The sequence below is a fragment of the Erythrolamprus reginae genome, chromosome 2 (genome assembly GCF_031021105.1).
Source record: "Erythrolamprus reginae isolate rEryReg1 chromosome 2, rEryReg1.hap1, whole genome shotgun sequence".
NCBI lineage: Eukaryota > Metazoa > Chordata > Lepidosauria > Squamata > Dipsadidae > Erythrolamprus > Erythrolamprus reginae.
Genome location: NC_091951.1, coordinates 269,660,867 through 269,686,705, shown reverse-complemented (window position 1 = coordinate 269,686,705; position 25,839 = coordinate 269,660,867). Strand labels below are relative to the sequence as shown.

At 36.2% G+C, this 25,839-nt stretch overlaps 1 protein-coding gene across 7 annotated transcripts in view; it reads left to right on the top strand.

The window, feature by feature from the left end:
- JAK2 (Janus kinase 2) overlaps positions 1-25,839 on the top strand; it is a 116,687-nt gene that overhangs the window by 69,622 nt on the left and 21,226 nt on the right. For all 7 annotated transcript variants that reach the window (XM_070742581.1, XM_070742582.1, XM_070742583.1 and 4 more), the window contains 11 exons: positions 5,004-5,161; positions 6,259-6,370; positions 7,632-7,818; positions 17,089-17,216; positions 18,502-18,636; positions 19,906-19,993; positions 22,255-22,382; positions 23,264-23,402; positions 24,228-24,379; positions 25,302-25,452; positions 25,634-25,770. In XM_070742581.1, coding sequence (XP_070598682.1) covers positions 5,004-5,161; positions 6,259-6,370; positions 7,632-7,818; positions 17,089-17,216; positions 18,502-18,636; positions 19,906-19,993; positions 22,255-22,382; positions 23,264-23,402; positions 24,228-24,379; positions 25,302-25,452; positions 25,634-25,770 — 1,515 coding nt within the window. The remainder of the gene's footprint in view (positions 1-5,003; positions 5,162-6,258; positions 6,371-7,631; positions 7,819-17,088; positions 17,217-18,501; positions 18,637-19,905; positions 19,994-22,254; positions 22,383-23,263; positions 23,403-24,227; positions 24,380-25,301; positions 25,453-25,633; positions 25,771-25,839) is intronic.

Genomic DNA, 25,839 nt, shown 5'->3' with positions numbered 1-25,839 from the left:
TGATTCAAGCATATTTAAACCAAGTATAGTTAATTTTAATAGTTCCTTCCTATTGAATAATGTCTTATTAGAATCATACACTTGTTAAATCATAAACATCTAACTCAGTCTCCTGCCTGATGAAAGAAGCATGCAGTTACTTTGTCCTGGTGATTTAAAGTCATTCAAAAGTTTGCAGAGTTTGTATCCCAACAGATGTCAGGATAATTGAATGTCCCCATCATTACTACTGTTGTAAGAAATGTCCTTTCTGGGTTCGGTTCCAAGTGGGGAAAAAGACACTGGAAGCATGGAGAGCTGTTTGGAAAGATGGTTTAATGGTAGACAGCAGGACCACATGGTTTGAGGTCCTGGGGAAAAGGGGGATCACATGTCTCGAAGATGTTGAAGAAAAAGAGAAGGGATGAAAAGCTGAGGGTGCCTGGGTTTTATGCCCTTTGTTGGGCCCCACCATAAGAGTTTCTTGTTCCTGTGTAAGAAATGTACCCCATAGGCTGTCAGACTCCCAGGGGGTGGGGGTCTTAGCTAACTTTGTAGGCTTTTCTCTGTGTCCCACCAGGCTTGTCTGATGTAATCTTCTCAGATGAGATGGCTTTGGGATTTCTATTATGGGTCTTCCTGTAGATGCTTGTTATGTAGAATAGACTACCCATTGACAAAGGTGGGGGGGGAATGAGTGAACCCATTGACAAAGGTGGTGGTGGGGGAATGAGTGAACTGGGCCCATTCCTTAATGGCCCATTGACAAAGGTTGGGACTACTAAGAGTGAGTCTGTTTCCTCCTTAACAACATATTTCTCCATTTTCTCATCCAGGGAAATACAAGGTTCTACCTTTTTAATACTTCCTAAAATATTTCATTCCTATAGGATAGGGTAGGTGCTAACTTTCTACACTACTTTGTGGCTCTTTCAGTTTGCATTTGAAAAACACAGTCTCTATTTTCTCTTTGACTGGCTGGACTGTAATAGATGCCAATGATACTTATTTACATAAAAGTGTTGACATTTCAACTAATTTTATAGTAACTCAAAGGCCACGTTCAAGTGCTTTTAGATCTGACTCAAGGTATATTCAGTTTGTTTCAGTTTCTTCAGTACTGTATATTCAGTTCAGTTTCTTGATAGTGATCATCAGGTTGAACTCTGTGACCTTCTTAAAATCTTTACCTCTTAAGAAAGGCACCGCCTGTACTGCCTGTTGCTTTCCCAGATGACCGAGCGACCAATGACTACTGTGTAGGAACTCTTATAGCCACCCTTGGCCAGGGGAGTTCCCTTGGGCAATACACACTAGTGCGTTAACAACCAGTGCTTCGCCGACTCCCCACTGGTAAGGAGCTTCAGCTTCTGTGTAACTGGAGCTTCCTCTGGGCTGCAGGGCTCTCGATCCACCTCTTGGCCAAAATACTCATGCTGCTTCAGTCCTCCAGCCCCTGCGTTCTACACCTGTGGCCTGATGATTGACCATTTTTTCTTCTCCACACAGCTTCTCCTTACCATTTTCCTGCCTTCCTGAAGGAAGCCAAGATAGCAATAGCATTTAGACTTATATACTGTTTTGCAGTGCTTTTACAGCCTTCTCTAAGCAGTTTAGAGAATCAGCACATTGCCCCCAATAATCTGGGTCCTCATTTTACCCACCTCGGAAGAATGGAAGGCTGAGTCAACCTTGAAACTTAAATTGCTGAACTACAGTTCCATTCACTATGGAGAAGGGGCATTGGTCTTACTTGATACGTGTTGTGGTTAGCTCTGGCCCTGCTCCTGCCCCAAGGACTGTGGATGTAGGGGTGACATCCACATGCTGCAGGCCTGTTTTGCCCCTGGTGGAATATGCTGATGAAGGCTCCTCTGACCAAGAAGACATGAGTGACAAGGAGGAGGAGAGTGTGGCAGACAGCTCAGAAGGAGATCAATTATCTAGCTCCTCCTTGGATTCAGAACAAGAGTTAATGATACAGCCACGCATGAGGAGAGCGATGCATAGGCAACAACAACTGAGGAGATTATTATCAAAGAAAATGAGGCCACCTGTGGTTGGGTGGGGCTGTGGTAATTAGTGAGGCTGCTATAAATAGCAGCCTGTGGGTTTGGCCATTGTGGAGGATTATCTGATCGTTGGGTTTCGTGACTGCTTTACTGACTTTGACTTTTTGTGTGCTGATTTTCCCCCCGCTTTGAAACTAAACCAGAGCAAAGTGTGTGTCACTTTGTGAAAGAAGAAGGACTGTGAATTGCCTCACAGCTGCAAGCTAAGTATCACAGAACTGATAAGGGACTTGTACAAATTACCAGTTTGGAGACGAGTGCTCTTTGCTATAGCAAAAGAGGGCTTGGTTTAAGTGAATTTTCATTATAAAGAACATTGTTTTGAATTTTCAAACGTGTGTGTGTCTGAAATTTGTACCTGTGAAATTTTGGGCGGATTCTACCAGAGAGCCCGACAGAACAATACGTTCCTTCTCGTAGAGTAGAGCTATCGTCCAGCCCCACCCTTCTCCTTCGGCTTCTGGTCCCCTTGAATTGCCTGCTTCCTTTCTGAGAGACATTGTTTTCGACTGTGACTTTATTGACCACACCTTCATTTGTGCTTCATCCTCGTTCAAAAGCGGGCCTTAGAGACGGAGGCGGTTTTCTTATTTAACAGACTCAGTCTCATTTGGCTGACGGACAAAGTCAACCCATCATGGCTGATAGCTCCACTCTATGAGAAGGGGCATATCAGATAAGACCAACACCGCATCCCTGTTATTCTTCATTGAATCTCAGGTTCTGAAATACACTACAGTAAGATATTAGCTCACAATAGATGAGACTTGGCTGAAGTCAAAGAATTCTTACAACTCTGTTTCACAGCTTCCTTACATATTTCCATTGTGATGGGCATTGATTAGCTGCCAACACAACATCGAAATGCTCACTGCAACTAACTTTTTTTGGTCTCAGAAATGTCTAGAAGCCTCACTTGTAAGCTTTTCACTTTAATACTTCTTTCTTAAATCCTGTTCCTTGCAAAAAAGAAAAGAAAATAGAACATACAATGTTGCTTTCAGGGAAGATGAAACAAGTTTATTGTTTCCTCCTTGTGTGTATGACCTTACCATTAACTTAAAACCTGTGGTGGTGGTGGAATCAGTGGCTGAAAGGAAGGCAGGCAGGCACACTGGGAAATGTTAAGAGAAATTAACAGCCTGGACTTTATAGGTGGGAGGAAGCATATGAAAGCAAACACTTAGGTTCCTATTTGGCTTTCTCATGGGAAAGCAGACAGTTTGACAAGATTCTTGTGTATGGTGGAGTCAACAATAAAGGAAACTCTTGACCCAAATCCTGGAGCCACTTTGATTGTTTGCACCAGGCAAAGCCAGAAATTTAAATCCCAGCTAAGATGCAATGTACTATGATTACTCGAAAGTTAGTTACATTGAAGGAGTTCTTGGTTAATCATCTGAAGAAGAGCTTCATTCACTCATTTAACTTAGAGGTCTTTGGTGTTCTTCTCAGCTTGGTTGTTTTCTTGCAAACATTTCAATACCCAACTAGATAACATCATAAGTGCTAGTAAGGAGTAAGGTTTGCTCTCAATTTATATTCTGATGGCTCTTCACCTATCAATATTGCTGGATGTAGTCTTAAGGGTTCTTTGGTTAGGCTATTTATTGCTGACTTATTTTGGCAGTTCTGTTTATTTGGGTATTGTTTACTTGACTGTTGGTTTGATGTTAATTTTGGAGTTAATCTGGGTTAATCTGGGTGCTGATTGCTGGTGGGGAGGTGTTTTGGTCTTTTTGTTCCCTTTTGGATTCCTTAGCTGCCTCTGCATAGTATGTAGATGTTATTTATGTCTACGTGTCTATTGATGGCTAATTTGTCAGAGTGGCAGCCTTTTAGAAATTTCATAGCATTTTTTTGGACTTGGCTTGGTTTTGGACTTGGCTTGGGAAATGGTCACTTTCCCAATTGAAACTATGGTGAAGTCTGCCCATATGTTGTGAAATTTGAGTTTTCATCATGTCTCCTGACTTCCAGTTGCTGTCCATTGATACATTCTGCCAGTGTTCTGCCTGTTTGTCTTACGTAGTGGCTGTTGCAGTCACTACACTGTATGTTGCAAATGATTTTTGTGGGGTATTTTTTTTCCTGGGGCTGTGGGGTCTTTTGGTTTACTTAGGATGTTTTGAAGGGCTTTAGGCAGTGGTGGGCTGCTGCTGCTGGGACGGCTAATTGCGTGCAACACCTGAGCTCTGGAATGTGAGTGCGGGATCGAGCATAATTATGCTTCCTGCACCTGTGCAATTAGCAAAATTGCACACAGGGATGCGTGCGCAGGTGCACTTTGTCAAGTTTTTTTGCAAAAAAAAAAAAAGACTTGCCGAAATGTGCCCACATGGGTGTCCCTGTGCACAGTTTTGCTACCTGCACAGTTGCATGAAGCATAATTGTGCTCGATCCCGCACTCACATTCCAGAGCTGCGCACAATTAGCCATTCCGGCATCAGCTCACCTCTGGCTTTAGTTGGCTTTTATGGTACGTTGTAATAATATATTGATTTTTTTTCTGAAGTGTTCTTGATATATGGAAGTGTTGTGCTTTTTAAGGCCTTGTGTTAGTTGTTATGCTGTATTGGGTTGCACTTTTTGATAAATTGTGGATATCCATTTTGTTGAAATATGTTATATAGATGCTCATTTCTTTTTTCTCTTGTTCAAGGATACTGCAGTGAGCTACAACCCTGAGCTACAAATATTACCCTTAATTGGTACTTTTAAATCTACATTACATTATAGTGTTTGCATTGTTTGCCCACAGTATTCAGGAATGGGCAGCATTTAAATAAAGTGAATAAATAAATTAAACAACATTATTCAAAAACATAATGTTAAGATAGAAAAGTCATGCTTATTCATCTCAGCGTATAGCATTGAGTATGCTTTTATTTTTTGTAATTTGCATTTTATTGCCACATTTTCTACCACATATTTCCTCCTTGTCTTTTACAGGAAGCTGAATTCCATTCATTAAAAGAAGCTCTTTCTTTTGTATCACTAATCGATGGATATTATAGATTAACAGCCGATGCTCATCATTACCTTTGTAAAGAGGTAGCACCTCCTTCAGTTCTTGAAAATATCCAGAGTTATTGCCATGGGCCAATTTCGTAAGTAATACTTTGTTCCAACATTTATCTTGGGAATGGATAACCTTTTGAAGTAGAGGCATATTAGATACTAGGCTAGCCATTTGGGAACACAATAATCATTGTGTACAATAGCCCTCCTCACTTATACACACGACTTGCCCTCCATGGTTATAGATGCAATTTGGACCATATTGAGGAAGAAGCCTCTTTCTCCCTGAGGTTGTAAGTTAAAATAGCTTTGTTCTTGTTGTTACTGCTAGCAGTAGAGGAAACTCAAAGGTAAAAGACAGTTTCCTGCAGTTGCCAATCAACAAATATCTGGGACCAGTGTAGTTATCAGGGAGTCATGCAGATGGGATGGAATGCCAGAGGTCCTAGGTGCAGCAGATGAGGAGGGTGAGAGAGAGATGTTCATTTGTAACAAGCAACCTTTGTATGTGCTTATGAACAAAGCATTAGTAGTAACCATTTATTTGAATCCACTTTAACTTGTTTTAATTGATACACATCTCCATTCAGACTCCCCGATTTTATAAATCTATGCACACAGCTGTTTGAAAGATTGTTGTGGAATATGGAAAATTGCTAACAAAAGAGATTACTCTTGGTACAGCCCAGGGGTCTCCAACCTCGGCAATTTAAGACTTGTGGATTTCAACTCCCAGAGATCCTCAGCCAGCTTTGCTAGCTGAGGAATTCTCGGAGTTGAAGTCCACAAGTCTTTGCCAGCTGAGGAATTCTGGGAGTTGAAGTCCACAAGTCTTAAAGATGCCAAGGTTGGAGGTGCCTGCTACAAATTACATCACATTGCTTAGTGTTGGATATTCAGGTCCCAATTGCCATTGTAACTGGTTGTACATTTTATGCGATGGCATGCTGCTGGTGAAAAAAGCACGTCAAGGAAATTGGAAATGACTTTAGCAATTTTTTTTATTTACTAAATGTAATGTGGAAAGGGTAGTCTTAGATCAATCAAGAAAGGAGAAGAGGAATTGCCATTTTACTGACAGATTCTTTTTGTGAAAAATCTGCTATATTCCAATATATATTCTGTAATTCAGAAGTGTTGGCTCTTTTTAATACTTTGTTTTTCCTCCTTTTTCAAATTTAAACAGCATGGACTTTGCAATAAATAAACTGAAAAAAGCTGGCAATCAGCCTGGCTATTATGTTCTTCGCTGTAGTCCAAAAGAGTTTAATAAATACTTTCTTACCTTTGCTGTGCAGGTTAGTATTAAGGAACCAGTTTTCTAACTACTTTGCTTATGCTTAAGACAGGATTTCAGTTCCTTTTATCTTGGATAAAAATAAATAAATACATACATATATGCATGCATGCATGCATGCATACATACATATGTTGCTTTTCCTGACTCTTGTGTGTGTGTGGAAATTATCCTTTGTTTTCAGAATAACATCAGTACCTATGTTTTGAGAATAGCATATGTACTTATGAAAATTGGCAACAAATTGGATCAATATTTTATTAAATTTTCCCGTTCACTCTCACTTTTAATTCAAGTGCCAAATAATATTTACATTTTCAGAGTTTGGTTGTGATTTACATCCATTTGTGTGAATTTGCCAATAGACTTAGAAAGAGATACAGGAAGTCTCAGGAACTTCTTAGAGGAACTTTTGAAAAGGTTTATAAAGATTATTAGCCTCAGTTCTTCAAAAGACACAGTACAATATTTATTATTCAAGAATAACGTATCAAGAAGTGATAGGTTTCTTCATTTGTTAAAAAAAAGTATATTATTCATAAGTATCTGCAATTTACTTTAAAAGTTATAAATTTTCAAGAACATGCTGCTCGTGTTCTCAAGTTGCCAATTAAGCCTATTAAGTTGCCAAATTTTGTGTCTATTGCTATTGTGATATTTCTAAGTAGAGTGCAAAGCAATTAAAACAATTCAGGTTCAGAGCTTGCTTTATAAACTTTATTTTTTATATACTAAAGGAATTCTTAGCACTACAAAACTGAAGTGCTGAGCTGTCTTAATTCTTTGTTCCAACAAGCTTTGTTGTAGATTAAAACCAAATTAGGGTTGCCTTAGATGGCATTTATAGAGCAGGTAAAATCAACCAGATTTTACACTTTGCATCTTAATGTCATGATAGCTGGATATTCAGAGTAAAATTAAAATATTATTTTGTTCTCTGCACCAACATATTCCATTGTAATGGAGTTTGTGTGATGAGTGAAAGCTAGAAAGCTAGAAAGGGACTAGTAATGAATTAGAATGAGTCATGTCCTATCAAGCCATTTGTTTGCCATAAAAACTGTTCTTTTCTGTTCTCTCAGGTTTTTTTATTTCACCAATATGAAAATTGTAGCCATATTTTATCCAATATGCCTACAATCTATATTCCTAGCCCTGATTGCTACATTAGAATTATGCATGACATTTGATTAAATTTACAGAGTTACAAATAAAAGCGCTGAATTGAAGTGTCATTTTAAAGCTTTCCTTACATTTTTCAGCAAGACAGCATAATTGATTATAAACATTGCTTGATAACAAAAAATGAAAATGGAGAATATAATCTCACTGGAACTAGAAAATGTTTTTCCAACCTTGTGGATTTGTTGAATTGTTACCGTACAGAAACTGTCCGATCGGATAGTATGATTTTCCAGTTTACGAGATGTTGCCCTCCAAAGCCAAAAGGTAAGCAATTTGAATTTTATTTGTTGAGAATGATAGTATAGCTGTCATTTGAGAAAGCTACAAAGACCTATGTTAAACAATAAAAGAGCAGAAGTTTTAACAACACAATTCTCATATAGGCACATATATACATATTCATAGGCACATTCTCCAAACAGATAGATAGATAGAGGGGGAGGGGACAGAGATAAGGATTAATTGACAAGATTTGATTAAGATAGATAAAGAGGAAAGGAGAAGTGAGGAGCACCTGCCTTTTTCCTCCTTCACTGCAGAGAACGTTTTGCCATGTAGAAGGATGCTGCTCCATTTTGAAATCCTCCTCCCTCCCCGACCGATATAATTGGATCTTTTGGAGTTTGGGAACAACTTCATTCTCAGTCCAGATTAAGTTTCACATTCCTGCAATAAAAGTTATATGCTCCATTCAGTGTCCAGAATGCATGACACAAGTGATATTGTGTATTGTGCATTGGTTGCCGATCAATTTCCGGTCACAATTCAAAGTGTTGGTTATGACCTTTAAAGCCCTTCATGGCACTGGACCAGAATATCTCCGAGACCGCCTGCTGCCGCACGAATCCCAGCGACCGATTAGGTCCCACAGAGTGGGCCTTCTCCGGGTCCTGTCAACTAAACAATGTCAGTTGGCGGGCCCCAGGGGAAGAGCCTTCTCTGTGGCGGCCCCGACCCTCTGGAACCAACTCCCCCCAGAGATTAGAACTGCCCCTACTCTCCTTGCCTTTCGTAAGCTCCTTAAGACCCACCTTTTGAGGCTTCCGGTTTGGCGGTGATCGCGGCGGGACATCCTTGGCAGGGCTCTGCCAAGCGATCCCTTCTACCCCCTTCGAAGGTCGCATTCGCGATCGGATCGGGCTCGGATGGCCCGATCCCAGAACAGGGGGCTCCCCTCTGCCCGAGGAGCCATCGCTGAGACTCCAGAGGCAGCGGTTCGCCCCGCAGCTTCGAAGACGGGAGAACCGATCCTCTTCGTCTGAGAGGACCGGCCAGCGCTTTCTCCCCTCACCCAGCGGGAAGCTGAGAAAAAGCTCTAAATTGAAAGTTCTACATTTATCTAACTGAAAAAGAATACATCCGATAAAGGACTCAAGGTAAAAAATTTCCTCTTTGTTTCAAGACCAAAATCTGAAGATTTGATCGTTCGCAAGCCTCAAGGGAAAGTTTTTTTTAACGAGGCGAAAGTGAAAGTTTTTTTTTCTGAGTCTCATCCGCAAACAACAGCCGAGACTAAATTCTCTCATCTTCATTGTTTCCATCTTGTATTTGAATTTTGAAATCTATAAAATATTTTTTCTTACTCTATGCTTTAATAAAAGATTTTGAACTGGAAATGGCTATTTAGAAGATTTCAATGCTTAAAAGAAGTTATTAAAGATGACTAAAATTTCTTTTTTATAGTCTGTTAAAACACTGTGTTTTGGGCTGACATCTCAACTGCGGAGGAATATAACTTTGTTGCCATATTTTTTTTCTCTCATCCTGTTGTCTTTGCAACATAATATCATTATATAACAACTTGAAAATAAATGGGAAATAGAAGGAACTGATACCTTTCCTTTGGAATATTTACCTTTGGATTAACCTACTTGGATTACTTGCTGACTGTCTTTGAACTACTTTGGATTACTTGCTGATTGCTTTTTTTTCCTTGGGATTATTTTTTTTTCTGAGAACCTTTTCACATCTGCCTGATCATATGAACTTCTGACTTCTAACCTGACTCCATCTTGGGATCTATTTTTTTTGCCTTTGTCTTGAATTTGGAAAAGAACATAGACTCCATTTTAACTACAAGAAAATTATTAATTTGACTTTTTTTTTTTTCGTGAGACCTGCAATTGGGATTAAGTACAATTGTATTTTCTGACATTGGGATTCACACTCTTTATTTATCTAATATAATTTCCTGATTTATAAGAAGAATATAACTATACATATTGTGTTTTCTTTTTGATTAATTAACTCTTTCTTTGTTCTCCTTCTGATTTTCCTTCTTTTTATTTCTATTTTTGAAAGAAGTTTGAATTGAAGACTATGCATTGTTAGCAAACCTTGGTTTCCTGCTCTATTTTAATTATTTGAATTGAAATACTCCCCATTTCTTTTTCTTTTTTTTCTCTCCCTTTTTCTCCCTCTTCTTGCTGCCTTATTAAATCTTTTTTCTCTTCTTTTTTTTTGTACTTTTTCAAACTTTCCCTTTTTAAAATAGTTATTACTCTTTCTTTGCTGTCATTTATTTTGTCTTTTTATTAGACCATTTATTTTTAACTTTTACTGGTTTTTTATTCCTAAAAGTTTTATATTAGTTTCCTGAGGTATTATATCTTTAAATTTTTAAAGACAATTTAAATTTTTAAAATAATTAATAACAATATATATTGGATTTTGAATTTTGAACTTTCTTGATAATTGAATAGTTATAATTTAAGCGTAACCGCTAATAAAACAGATTGAATAGATTTGGAATTTATAGAAATTTTCTCCTTTTCACTATATATAAATTTAGATTGATTTAAATTAATTCAAATTTTAAACAGCGGATTCAAAATTGATAATGTCAACTTATTCAACCGTTGTTAAAACAGTCAAAAAACAACCTACTGCAACAATCTCTTCTCCACAAGTGTCCCCACGTCCTTCCCCGACACACCAGGCCTCAGCTATGTCTTCCAAGGATAAAGAAAAAGACAAAACAACGCAGCCCAACTTTGCAACATTACAAGAAACTTTAAACAATATGCAGGACTCTATCTTTAAATCTCTAGAGAATGCCACCCAACAAAGAGAGGTTATAAAAGAAGATGCAACACAACAAAGGGAAGCTATAAAAGCAGACTTGGCAGAATTTAAAAAGGAGATGGCCCAACTGAAAGCTGATATGGGCGAGGTGAAAGACCAGATAAAGGAGATCCAACAAACACTACAAGAAAGTGATGATCGAGTGAAAAAGGTTGAAGAGAAATCCGACAAAAACGCAAAAAGAATTGATTATCTCGAAGGGAGAGCTGATGCAAGACACAGAAGACATGATGAATCAATTATTCAGCTGGAGATGCAACGTGCTTCGTATGGACTACGATTTCAGAACATGAAAGAGGAAAAAGATGAAGATTTAAAAATGACTATGGCGGAAACGATTGGAGGTATACTCCAGGAGGATCCTGCTGCGCTAGTGAAAGAAATCGATGAAGTTTACAGGACTTCGAATAGTTACATCCGTCGCCACAATCTTCCAAGAGAGATTCATATCAAATTCACCAGGAAAACTTTGCGAGATGACATACTCCATTGGGCAAGAAACTCCAAACTCCAACATCAAGGAGTGGAAATAAAAATATTAAAACAAGTTCCAAGAAGTGTCAGAGAGAGCAGAAGAGATTACCAGTTTCTTACCAGAATTTTGATCAAAGAAAATATAACCTATCGTTGGTTAATCCCACAAGGTCTTTCTCTGACATGGCGTTCTACAAGATACAAGCTGGAAAATGTAGAACAAGCTAGGTATTTCTTTGAAAATAGTGGCATCAGCCACATGGACTTTTCAGATAAACAACAAGAGGCTCATCAACAACCAGCACAACAGCAATCAGGGGAGATACTAGCAATCCAACAAGAAGAACTATTGGGGGCCACAGCTCTAGCAATAGAGCAGGACCAAGGTGCTATAAGAAGAGTTCAGCCTCAGCGAGAAACCAAAAAACCCACTAAATGACAACAACTAAAGATCTAAAGATCTTTTCGGTAAACGTTAACGGACTTAATGAACCAAGGAAAAGGAAACAAATCTTCTCTAAAATCAGAAATCAAAATGCTCAAATTGCAATATTACAAGAAGTACATATCAAAAAAGATAACCAAAAATTATTGTTGAATCCCAAAATTGGAAAAATGTATGCTGCATTAGCAGATCAAAAAAAAAGAGGTGTGGTGATGTATGTAGAGAATTCTATAAATTCCAAACAGATATATAAGGATAACGATGGTAGAATATTGATTGTACAAGTTGATATTGAACCTAGACCTATAGTGGTTGTTTCTATTTATGCTCCCAATGAAGACCAAATGATATTTTATAAAAATTTACATCAAACAATAATAGACTTAGCTATTGAGAATGTATTAATAATAGGTGATTTTAATGCTATTGTGAATAGGCAATTAGACCATTCAGGGGGAGGGAGCCATAATAAAAGGAAAAAAACAAAAAGAAATCTACTACCTAGTACTTTCCAAAAAATGAAAACAGAATTATTGCTAAATGATATATGGAGGGAAAGACACCCCCATAAAAGACAATTTACGTTTTATTCTAATCCCCACAAAATCTGGACAAGAATAGACATGGTATGGACATCAAAAATGGTTGCAGAAGAAATAAGGGAAGTAGAGATAGATGTTAATACATGGGCTGACCACAACCCAATAGTGGTCTATATAAGAAGGAACAACAAACAGAATATTTGGCGGATGAATAGAATTATACTAAATGATAAGAAATATAAAGATTGGATCGAAAAGGAATTAAAAATATTTCTTGAGATTAACAAAACCCCAGACACCACTCCACAGAATATATGGGATACACTCAAAGCTTATATAAGAGGGTTAACAATATCTTACACAGCAAAATACAATAAGGAAAATAAATTAAAGTACGTACAACTAATAAATGAATTAAAACAATTGGAATTTGCATCGCAGCAACACACCAAGAACAGAGACTTTAAAACAGAAATAAATGTAATTAAACATAAAATTAGAATTATAGAACAAAATCAAATAACTGAAAAAATTAAAAGAGCAAAACAACATTATTTTGAACATGCAAATAAACCAGGCAGATGGTTAGCATATAAACTTAGAAAGCAGAGTCAATCCAAATTGATAAAAAAATTAGAAGACAAAGATGGTACAATAAAATATGATACAGAAGGAAAGGCGGACATTGTTTATAATTTTTATAAAGATCTTTATGCCAAAGACAATGTTAGTGAAGATGAGGTTTTTAATTACTTACAGGCTTCAAAATTACCACAAATAACAGAAGATCAACAGACTATGTTGGATGGTCCAATTACAATGGAAGAACTCCTAACTATAATTAAAAAACAGAAAAACAATAAGGCCACTGGTCCGGATGCTATACCGGCAGAATGGTATAAGATAGACAATGAAATAGTAAGAAACTATATGTTAGAAATTTTTAATTCATGTAGACTTGAGGGTAAAATTCCGAAATCTTGGTCAGAATCGCTGACAACTTTAATACACAAATCCGGCACTGACCCACTAAAAATCAAAAATTATAGATCCATATCTTTATTAAATGTAGATTATAAAATATTTATTGCCATTTATGCAGATAGACTTAAAAGAATTATAAATGGAATAATACATCAAGACCAAAATGGATTTTTACCAGGGCGACAAATCAAAAATAACCTTAGAACAGTAATAAATACATTAGAATACTATGAACAACATCCAGATAAGACAGCATCCTTAATGTTCTTAGATGCTCAAAAGGCCTTTGACAACGTTAACTGGACATTTATAAAAATGCAATTAAACAAAATGAGATTTGGCTCAAAATTTGTTAATTTAATAGATACTATATACTCAAAACAAACGACTAAAATAATATTAAATAATAACCAATTACAAGCACTTGATATAAACAAGGGAGTTCGTCAAGGATGTCCTATATCACCATTGTTATTTATTATGACACTTGAAACTTTACTAATTAAAATAAGAGCGGATTCCGAAATAAAAGGTTTAACTATAGGAGACGAAACTTACAAACTCCAAGCTTTTGCAGATGACTTAACGTTTATAATTGAAGAACCGATAACAACTGTCCCTTCTTTATTGCAAACTATTGAACAATACGGAAAGGTAGCAGGTTTAAAGATAAATAAAAGTAAAACTTCTTTCTTAACCAAAAATATGAATAAAATACAAGAAACCAAATTAGAAAATATTTCTGGAATAAAAACCGTAAAGAAAGTAAAATATTTAGGAATAAATTTAACAGCGAAAACAATAACTTTAAAAAATGATAATTATATAAAATTATTATCAGAAATTAAAAAAGATTTAGAAACATGGAACAACCTGAAAATATCATTTTTAGGAAGAATTGCCACAATCAAGATGAATATTTTGCCTAAGGTTTTATTTCTCTTTCAGGTAATTCCAATAAACCCAGGGGGAACTTTCTTTAAAACTTTGACAAACTTAGTTAAAAAATTTATATGGCAAGGGAAAAAAGCAAGGATAAAAATAAATTGTTTGGAAGACATTAAAGAAAGAGGAGGATTTGGTCTTCCAAACTGGAAATTATATTATCAGGCCGCCGCCTTAACATGGATTAAAGATTGGATAACCTTAGAGAATAAAAGAATATTAAATTTAGAAGGACATGATCTTATGCTGGGTTGGCATGCATTTATATGGTATGACAAGGAAAAAAATCACTCATATTTTAAAAGACACACATTAAGGAAGTATTTACTAGAGGTTTGGAAGGACATAAAGAAAAATCACTTTTTAAATGTTCCAGAATGGATAGCCCCCCTAGAAGCAATAACACATCCAAAATCTATAAAAGACGCGAAAATATCTTATAGATATAAAGAATTATTAAATGATCAGATGAAGTTAAAGCTTAGGAATAAACTACAAGAAGAAGGGATAATAATAGATTGGTGGCATTATGCCCAGATTCGATCCAGATACCAGAAGGATATAACTCTTTATACTTTTAATAAAAGTAAGAATTTGCTAAGTCATTTAATTATTAATAATTCAGTAAAAATGATAGGGAAAATATATAAATTTCTTATCGCTCACAAAAATATAGAGTTGACTCTAAAAGATACCATGATAAGATGGTGCAGAAATATAGGCAAGGAAATAGATATAGATACTTGGGAAAAAGTCTGGATTAATAATTGGAAAATGACCAAGTCAGTTTCATTAAAAGAAAACCAAATTAAAATGTTTTATAGATGGCACCTTCCACCTAACAGGATAGCTAAAATGTTTCCTAAAACATCCCCACTGTGTTGGAAATGCAAGAAAGATATAGGAACTTATTACCATCAATGGTGGACATGTAGCAAAGCTAAAACTTATTGGAAGATGATTGAGAAGATATTAAAAGAAATATTAAAATATGACATAGATAACACCCCGGAATTTTACTTATTAGGAATTACTAATCAGACTTATAAGAAGGAAACTCTTTACTTAATTATACACATATTAACTGCGGCTAGAATAATATACGCGCAAAACTGGAAGGGGGAGGAAATCCCCAAGAAAGAAGAAGTTATAGCTAAAATATTAGATTGCGCTGAAATGGATATGATGACAAGACGATTAAACGATCAAGAAGATACAAAATTTTATGAAACATGGAACAACATATATAAATGGTTAGATAAGAAAAAATAAGAGATAGATCTGTTTTTATTTAGGTAATAACAATATTAGATGTATTTGTTGATGATTTTGACATAGTTGTTTACTCACAAGCGATATATTAAAAATTTTGTTTTATGTATGCTTAGTAATTGAGATTAGTTTGAATGTTTGATTAGATGAATATATTACACTTAAATAACATATTAAGCATTTTTACTTATACTGTACTAATATTGCATTTAAGATTTGAAAATTTTTTACTAGACTTTTTAACATTTAACAAATGTTTGATTATGTATTCTTTTCTCTATTTGAATGTATACTTTCAAAAGAAGCGGGGAAATACATCCCCATTTTATGTTTAATGTTTGTACGTCTGTATGTCTGTTTTATGAAAAATAATAAAAAAATTGTAAAAAAAAAAAAAAAAAGACCCACCTTTGTCGTCAGGCATGGGGGAACTAAGACATCTCCCCCGGTCATATACAATTTATGAATGGTATGTCTGTATGTATGTTTGTTTAAAAAATGGGGTTTTTAAAATATTTTTAAACTGTAATTTAGATTTGTTGTAAATTGTTTCACTTTGTTGTGAGCCGCCCCGAGTCTGCGGAGAGGGGCGGCATACAAATCTAAATAATAAATATAAATAAATAAATAAATAAAATAAATTTGCGTACACATATTTATGATACATTGGGATTAGGATAAGGAGGAAAGTAGCAAAAGAAGAACCTAAATTGCTAATCCTAAAATATTACAAGTGTTTAAGTCGTTCCATCCTCCACTGGAAGATTCTAAAACATGTTCTGATTCCGTACACTGTTATTATACAAGCTTAGCTTTGAAGCTGCTCTGGACACTTTGAAAATGCTTCTTGGATAAGAAGCGTAATGTCTTCAAAGAAAGGCCAGTTGCCTCTGGGAAAAAAAGCACCTTTCAGAGATATTTAATTGTATTTTTATTTATTTTTATTTATTTTATTGAATTTATAGGTTGCCCAACTCCTGATGGACTCTGGGTGACATACAGAATAAAACCATATACAACAATAAAATCTCATTCCAAAAAACATTCATCATTTGTAGGCAGAAGCAAAGTACTATAGCTCAGTGGCCCCAGGCCTGCTGGCAAAGCTATGTTTTTAAGGCCAGGAGGTAGGGGCGGGGCGGATCTCCGGGGATACCAGAGAGTTGGCGTCACCACAGAGAAGGCCCTCCACCTGGCCCCATCAGTCGACAATGTTGGCCAACGGGTCCTGGAGAAGGCCAACCCTGTGGCTTCTGATTGGCCGCTGGTGTGAGGTCAACAGAAGATGATCCCATAAGTAATCTGGTTCTAAGCCATGTAGGGCTTTAGAGATGATAACCAACACCTTAGAACAAAACGTTTTTATTCCATGGCTGCTTCTTTCCCTATTTTTGTTAGGTCGGAAGGGAAGTTAGGTCAAGCGTTGCAGTGAGTACCCCACAATTACCCAATTTCATTAATCAAAATTTACAAAGGAAGCTATAGAAATTTACATAGACTTGAGTGCAGAATATTGTATGTAGTAGTTATCAGCTTTTGCTTGGGTTAAAAGTGAAACAAAGTAATATATTGTCTAACATTTTTAGTTACATGTGCAAGGATTTGTAATTTGGATATTGTTGTTCATTTTTTATTTATAAATGAGCCATCTCCCATAGACCCTTCTTAACATTCTCTATCAGCTTATATAATAATTCTCTGTTGGAAACCGTTTATATATTGGGCTAGAAGACAAGCCTGTAAAATATGGTTGTGTGAACTTAACACTCCATTGACTTCCTCTTGCAGATAAGTCCAACCTTCTTGTCTTCAGGAGCAATGGAGATTCTGATATGCCAGCATCACCTACTTTGCAGAGGCACAATAATGTCAATCAGATGGTTTTTCACAAAATTCGGAATGAAGATCTTATCTTTGTAAGATTAATACATTAATATTCTTTTTTTTATCAGCACCATAGAATTAAATTCAATTAATTTAAATATCCTTGGGCTTTTTCTCAGTGGTATGCGCTACTGAAAGTAATTTCTAGCCTATTGCATTTACCGAAAGCTGGATGTTTATTATGATAAAAGCATATAAATATAAGATGTAAGTTTCCCCCTCATTATTCATTGAAAATTGAATTACATTTACTATGTAAGTACATCCATTAAGCTAGGATGTGTTACCATTTCCTTTTTAAGATAGATTTGTGCTTTTATTAAGATAAAGATGAGTTCTTGAGCTGTTCTTGTTACAGCTTTTCTCATCCTCAGTTTATAATTCTTTAGTGTTAGAAAATGAATTTATTTAATTTGGTATCTAAAAATATCACTGTGCTCCAAAGTAAAGTTTCTCAACCTTTCAACTTTGTGGACTAGTGGGTACAGGGGAGAGAGAGGGAAGGGCTCCATAAGTAGTGAGTGAGTACAGTGACACCTTGTCTTACAAACTTAATTGGTTCCGGGACGAGGTTCTTAAGGTGAAAAGTTTGTAAGACGAAACAATGTTTCCCATAGGAATCAATGGAAAAGCGATTAATGCGTGCAAGCCCAAAATTCACCCCTTTTGCCAGCGCCTGTTTTTGCGCTGCTGGGATTCCCCTGAGGCTCCCCTCCATGGGAAACCCCACCTCCAAACTTCCGTGTTTTTGCGATGCTGCGATTTCACTGAGGCTCCCGTCGCTGGGAAACCCCACCTCCGGACTTCCATTGCCAGCGAAGCGCCCATTTTTGCGCTGCTGGGATTCCCCTGCAACATCACAAAAACACGGAAGTCCGGAGGTGGGGTTTCCCATGGAGGGGAGCCTCAGGGGAATCCCAGCAGCACAAAAACAGGCGCTTCCCTGGCAACGGAAATCCGGAGGCGGGGCATCCCAGCGCCGGCGGTGGGTTTGTAAGGTGAAAATAGTTTGTAAGAAGAGGCAAAAAAATCTTAAATCCCAGGTTTGTATCTCGAAAAGTTTGTATGACGAGGCGCTTGTAAGACGAGGCATCACTGTACTCCCAAACATACATTCCCATTTGTGTGGGAATGTGCCCACTACTCATGCAAATAGATTGCACACATGCTCACCCACTTACGCAGCCTGGTTCCAATTAATATTTACTTTTGACATGTTTGATTGTTTTTCACATGGCCTGAAATGCTTGACTAGAATAATCTTTTCCTTTAACTAATCTCAAATTTTGGCTTTTTTTGTTTCTGTTTTTTGGGTAGAATGAAAGCCTTGGACAGGGCACCTTCACTAAAATTCACAAAGGTGTAAGGAAAGAAGTAGGAGACTATGGTAAATTGTATCAGACTGAAGTCTTGCTGAAAGTTCTGGATAAAACACACAGACATTACTCCGAGGTTTGTACATTAATTGAAAAAGTCCTATTTATTAATCTTAATTAAAATGCTACTGTTTAAGTACTATCTATGATAATAGTTTGAAATGATATACAGTAAAACAATAAAAGCATTAAAAAGCATCACAACTAAAAGGAACAACCAAGATGCAAGTCAAATTTATTTGTTGAGAGCCATTTCTTAGTTGGATAAACCTGATAAATTTTCCTATGTTGAAAAGTACGCAAAGTTACTCACATTTTAGATATACAGTACAGTAAAATTTTGAATATCCAAGAGACAAAAATAGATCTGAGTGGCAGCTTTTCTTCTTTCTTATTGTCCCACAAATGATTAAAGTGAAATAATTTATACAAAATATAGACTTCCATTTCCTGAAGTTGCAGAATTTCAGCCTTTCAGTACTGAACTGGGGTTGGCTTAGAGATGGTACTAAAATATTACACCTACTCTAAATAAATATACTTTGATCTATGTACTTTAATGAATTGATCTCATGATTTCAGAAATATAAAAATGTAGATTTCCCCTTCCACTCTTTCTCATGGTAGTGCAGACTGGTTTGTTGTTTATTGCTGGCTAGGAGTTCTGATAAATTATGTTGTTATGAACTTGATTATTCCGTGAAATTTTTAAAGAGATGTTGATGAAATGTCCATACCAATTAGGAATTAAGATGATTCTGCACCATGAATGGTTAGGAGGTAAACTGCCTGTGTCAGTTTTTTCCAAGCCTTCTGAAAGCAAATGTGTTGAATTGGATAATACCATACAGTATTATGGCCCAATATGAAAAGTATTCAGATGCTCATTACAAATTTATCTCTTGCCAGTAAATGACCTTGTTGTCAGTCCTCCCTGATAAAACCAGACAGGAAATACAACAAGATGAATTGATTTTGTTTTAATTTAACAGAATTTTTCAAGTCTGAATGTACAAAGTTGCCACTGCCACTTGAACCATTAGAGTGGGTTCTTTCCTTCTCTGACTGTTAAGCTCCTTGATGTTTCTACTTCTCTTACCTGGTAGTTTCCTGGGTAGCATCTGATCCTTTCTTTCCCAAGCCCACATTCCACTACATCAATTATTAAAGTACTTGTTCATGGTGGCAAATGAAGCAAAAATTCTGAGACCTGTCTGCAAAATTAATTGTGCAACAAGTTGAAGTAGCAGAAGACAGGGAATAAAGGGGTGTGTCAATGTCACTGAATAAATTCCAACCAGTTCTTACTTTGACTCACTTTCTAATTGTTATCTTTTTCTTGTAGTCTTTCTTTGAAGCCGCAAGCATGATGAGTCAGCTTTCTTACAAACATTTAGTATTAAATTATGGAGTTTGTGTCTCTGGAGAAGAAAGTGAGTAAATTCAGTTAATGGTTTGTATTCTGATTCGAGGCTTTTTTATCCCAGAGTTCTTTCTATAGTAGAGATATAGAATTTGAATAGCAAATAAGGGTAAAAACAGGAAATAGGGAAGGTTTTACACTAACCACATTTGCATAAAACAATTATGTTTTCCTGAAAATCAAAAAATGCCGTTAAGTCGATGCTCTCTGAGCTTGATTGCTTTCTTGCAGATGTTCCACTACCAAAGTAGGCAATGTCTCCATACTAGCATTGATTATGTTATCTAATTTAGTAATGAAACATTTGTAAGAAAATAACCAGATTGAGCTGCAAATGTTCTATTGGTACATAAGAATCCTACTGAATCAGATCAACCATTCATACTTTAGTAATAGAACCCAATAGAAGCTTTCAAGACAATCATAAGTGTAAGTTGGTAATAGCCCTTCTGTATAGCATCTGGGTTTCAAAGAATACAACCTGTGATTGATAGTCATTGATAGCTTCTCCCTTTGGTTGACAAATCTCCTTTTAAAACTTTTTAAATTAGCAGTCCTTGTTTTACTAAATAACAGTGAATTCTGATACAGTTACTATTGTGTGGTTTGAAAGTGTGAATTTGTGTGTGAAAGTTATTTTTGATTAAGTGCCTAATGCCTTTTTGCTTCTTCAAATTGACATTTGTTTTTGAATAGTTTTGCATCATATCCACATGATAGCCGATTATTAAAATCTCTTAATCAACTTCTTATCCATCAAAACAACATTGAAAAGTAAAAATTTTATGACTTGTATTATACCTGTCTGAAAATCACAGCAGATCTAGATATTCTGATTATTTTGTTCTTTACACTGAAATCTTGAAACGGACTGTTCCTGAGACTTACCGGAAGATAATAAAATTTTGAGTCCCACCAACCAGATTTTTCAAGGACAGAATGTCAGTTATTATATGAAGAACCCCTGCAAGGCAAGAGGGTATTGGATAAAAAGTTCATTAAATCGTAGGAAGGGTAGAAAGAAGCACCAAAAATTGACACAAAGTGAACATTAAGAGGAAACCACAAATTAACGATGGCGGAACTCATACACCTGTTGTGTTCTTTTTCTGATGAGTATGGAATAAAAAGGTCTTGTGCAGCCTGTATGTTGGAGAACCTTGAGCTACTACCAATTTAATGAAACCATGCCAAGTCAAGATCTGGGAGAATCTGGTGTGATCTTGTCAGTTACCACATTCATTTATCATAGCAAGTACAAGCTTGTGGCTAAATTGGTCTGAAGTTGTAATTCACCTTTGCTTATCTACGATGCCTGATCAAACACTTTTTGCATCTGCTGCTTTGTATTTGATATTGTGGGGGGGAAATTCTGCTTAGCTCTGTGAGTCAGCAAAAAGAAATTCACATCTTCCAGTAATGTGTAATAGAGAGAGAGATGAGGTTGTTTTGCTGCAATTCAGGTGGCTTAGCTGGCAAAGTACTAGAAAAGATTTGATTACCATCTTAAACCAATGAAAAAGTAATTGGTGTTTACCCAAATTTAATATTGCACATTTGGCATCTGTTGCAGTTGTTTATTAATACTGTCCCCAACTTTTCAGAGGCAGGATGGAATTTGAGAAATTAATGAAAGACTGTGCTTTATGTGTTCTATAACATACAGTCATATTAAGTACAGGTAGTTCTCAACTTACAACCATTCTTTTAGCAACCGTTCAAAGTTACAACGGCATTGAAAAAAGTGGCTTAAGGCTGGTTCTCACATTTAAGACCATGGCAGCATCCCCACATTCATATGATCACAATTTGGGTGCTGAGCAACCAACAAGCATTTTATGGTAGTTGTGGAATCCTGGGGTCATGTGATCGCCCTATGTGACCTTACCAGCCAGCTTCCAACAAGCCTGTTCACTTAACAACTTCATTTAAGAACCACCTTACTTAGCAGTGGAAAATTCTGACCCTAATTGTGATTTCAAGTTGAGGATTACCTGTACTTGTATTTGATAATGCTCCTGAGTGCAATTATTTTGTCTAGCTACCTAGAAGAGGTTGTGTTCCATATTTTGGCAATTTTATGGGAAGAATATGAAAACCGCTTTATAATCTGTTCTGTTTCCGACAATTATTTAGCATTAATTATTCTAGGAGTGAGAGCTTCAATTTAAGTATTTTACAGTGTATACTGCAAACATAAGAAGATTAACTAGTGTCGCAATTAAAAGTTACTGTTTGAATTCTGCTGTCTTATTATATATTTCTTATCAGATATTCTGGTTCAGGAGTATGTAAAATTTGGATCATTGGATACTTACTTGAAGAAAAATAAAACTTCTATAAATATTTTGTGGAAATTAGAAGTTGCAAAACAGCTGGCAATGGCAATGCATTTTTTGGTAAGTTCTTTTTCATTTTTATTGGTATTGGTAAAAATTCTTTTAAGCGTACTCAGAATATTTCAGGCTTTTGGTTATAATTATCCATTTTCATAAACTTCTTTTGTTGGAATATTATTTAGTTACCATATTTTTGGGACTATGGGATGCAGCTAAATTTAGAAGAGGAAAACAACAACAAAAAGTTTTTAGCTTCCACGCGCCCCATTTTCAGAGCTTTTGGGGGGCTTTTTTCTGTCTGTTTATGAGGCTTTTTTCAGTCCATTTTCTAGGCTTTTTGGTCAATTTTTTTGGCCCACTTTTCAGCCTTTTGGGGCCATTTTTTCAGAAAAATGGGCCAAAAGGCCTCAAATATGGGTCAAAAGAGTCCTAAAAATGGGATGAAAGAAGCTCTGAAAATGAGCTGAAAAGAAACATGATAAAAGGCAGAAATAAGGCCCAAAATGGGCCATGTGGAGGCCAAAAAATGGCTGGCAGATGGATGGGTGGGGTTTTGGCAATATTTGGTGTATAAGGTGCACAGCGATTTTCAAACCACCACCACCCCCGTTTGGGAGACCAAAAAGTGTGTCTTATAGTCTGAAAAATATGATATTTGGAATTTGAATTTGTATTTTTTTCATAACTTGGAAATTGCTGATAAACAAATTTTTATAGAATGAGAAATTAGAGTTATGCAGACCTACCAGCTATTGAAAAACAGTGTTAATTTTTCTTTTGGAAACTATGCATTAGTTTGTTTTAGGGCAAATTGTATATTGGGCCAACTTTACCAAGCTATGACTTTTAGGGTCATGTTTTCTGTCCCCCTTTTTTCTAACCTTTATACACCACTGAAATATTTAGTAGAATAATCCAATCTTCCCCTTTATCTTTTTCAGGAGGATAAAAACCTCATACATGGGAATGTATGTGCAAAAAATATTTTGCTTATCAGAGAAGAAGATAGGAAGTCTGGGAACCTTCCTTTTATCAAACTTAGTGATCCTGGTATCAGCATTACAGTTTTGCCAAAAGATAGTAAGTCTCTGACTCCCCAATTTGAACACACTATGAAAATGTCATGTTCGTGGCTTTCTTTCTCCAATTTCATTGATCATTTTATTCCAGGGAATTCCTGTTTTCCTTTGTATTTTTTAGGATGAACCTTCTACAATTGTGGGACATAATTTAATCATCATACTGCTAACAAATTATGCTGTTTAAAATTGCTTGCATTTGTAAATATGTCTTGCTTTTGAGATGTTATTGCATACTGCAAAATTATGCTGAAAAAAGTATAAAAACACCATAGAAAATAAGCTCAAAGTATTTATTTGCAGTATATTGCAGTTACTTTCTGCAAGGTCAGAATGTTCATAATCTGTTGGTACAAATCCGACAGAATTATACAGCTGTTCTTACTTTGTAACAAGTAGTGTCTAATATATAAAAGCAAGTATATTTTATAGCAAAGAATTCAGTTCATAAAACAAACATGTAATTCTTACCCAAAGGCATTTGCTTTCTTAAAGTTAATTATCTACTAAAGTGATATTTATTTTGTTGTTGTTTTTTCTTCTTTTCAGTCATGTCTAATTCTCATAGATCACCCTGCAGTTTCATTGGAAAAGCTTTTCAAAAGTGGTTTGCCATTGTCTCCTTTCTAGGGTTGAGAGAAAGTGCCTGGCTCAAGCTCACCCAGACAGCTTCATGACCAATGCGGGACTAGAACTCACTACTAACTTTTATTAACTCCTCTTTATAAAATTAGAAAGCAATTAAAACATTCCAGGAATTTTTAGTCTAAAGTTTTTATAATTCCATCCCAGTAAAAGTTCACTCTTTTTTTTCTCCCATGGTCAGTTCTTCTGGAGAGGATTCCATGGGTGGCCCCAGAATGCATTGAAAGTCCCAAGCAATTGAGCCAAGCGGCAGATAAGTGGAGCTTTGGGACAACGTTGTGGGAAATCTGCAGCGGAGGAGACAAACCTCTCAATGCATTGGATTCTCAAACGGTAAGATGTATTGAGCAATCTTACACTACTTGCGCAAACACCTTCTCCCGTATTAGTCCTAGTGACCGGTTAGGTCCCACAGAGTTAGCCTTCTCTAGGTCCCATCAACTAGACAATGTGGCTTGGAGGGGCCTACGGGAAGAGCCTTCTCTGTGGGGGCCCCGGCGCTCGGGAACCAGCTCCCCCCAGAAATTTGCATTACCTCCACCCTCCTTGCCTTCCGTAAGAGTCTTAAGATTCATTTATGCCACCGGGCTTGGGGCAATTAGACCTTAGCCCCTGGCCGACGAATGGTATGGATGGTTGTTGTCTAAATGAGTATGATTGATTTTTAATATAAGTGGGGATTTTAGCCTTGTTTACTTAATTTTAATTAATTGGATTTAGCCTATTGTATTCTATTGTTTCTTTTATATGTTGTAAGCTGCCCTGAGTCCTCGGAGAAGGGCAGAATATAAATCCAATAAATAAACAAACAAACAAACTATGGATATCATTTATGGTATCACTGATTCAGGGACAACATCCCAACTGTGCCAATAAATGCTCTATGAAGAATATTTTAATTTGTTAATGTATGATGATTCATCCATTATTCAGATTTGTTTTTATTGATTTATTTGAAATGATTGGCTTTTTGGAGGGGGGAAAAAGGATTTGGGGGAAATGGGTAACAGAACATTGGCAGTAAATACTTCTGTTTTAAAATCTTGTTTAAAGCAGTTTAAATAGACATAATTAGTATGAAATTAGCAAGAACAAACCCCTACTCTCCTTTTAAATTGAGCTTTGAGTGTAAAATCCAGGATACAATGAGTGTAAGATCCAGGATACAACTTTACAATTGTTCTCTTGCTGTAGGAAGCATTTTAAAATTAATCTAAAATGCTATTAATAATCCATATAATGTCTCAATGTCTAGAAGCTACAGTTTTATGAAGACAAGCATCAGCTTCCTGCTCCCAATTGGACAGAACTGGCAAATCTGATAAACAGTTGTATGCAATATGAAGCAGATTTCCGACCCTCCTTCAGAGCAGTTATACGGGATCTGAACAGCTTATTTACGCCAGGTAGGTAAAATGGAGGAAAGAGTTCTCAATTTTCTTGGATTCTCTTGGAATTTCATCTGGTCTCTGGAACTTGGATATAGTACCTGGATATACTGTTTTTTGTAAGTACTATAGCAAGATAATATATGTAAAACCTGCATTACCTATTTAAATAATTGGGGACTTCCTTTCCTTTTTCAAGATTATGAATTATTGACAGAAAATGATATGTTACCAAATATGAGAATTGGTGCTCTTGGATTTTCTGAAGTTTTTGAAAGACGGGACCCAACTTACTTTGAAGAAAGACACCTCAAATTCTTGCAGCAACTTGGCAAGGTAAAAAGCTGGGCTATCTTATCACAAAGATGCACTGCTGTATATGAATTGGAACATGCACTGCTGTAT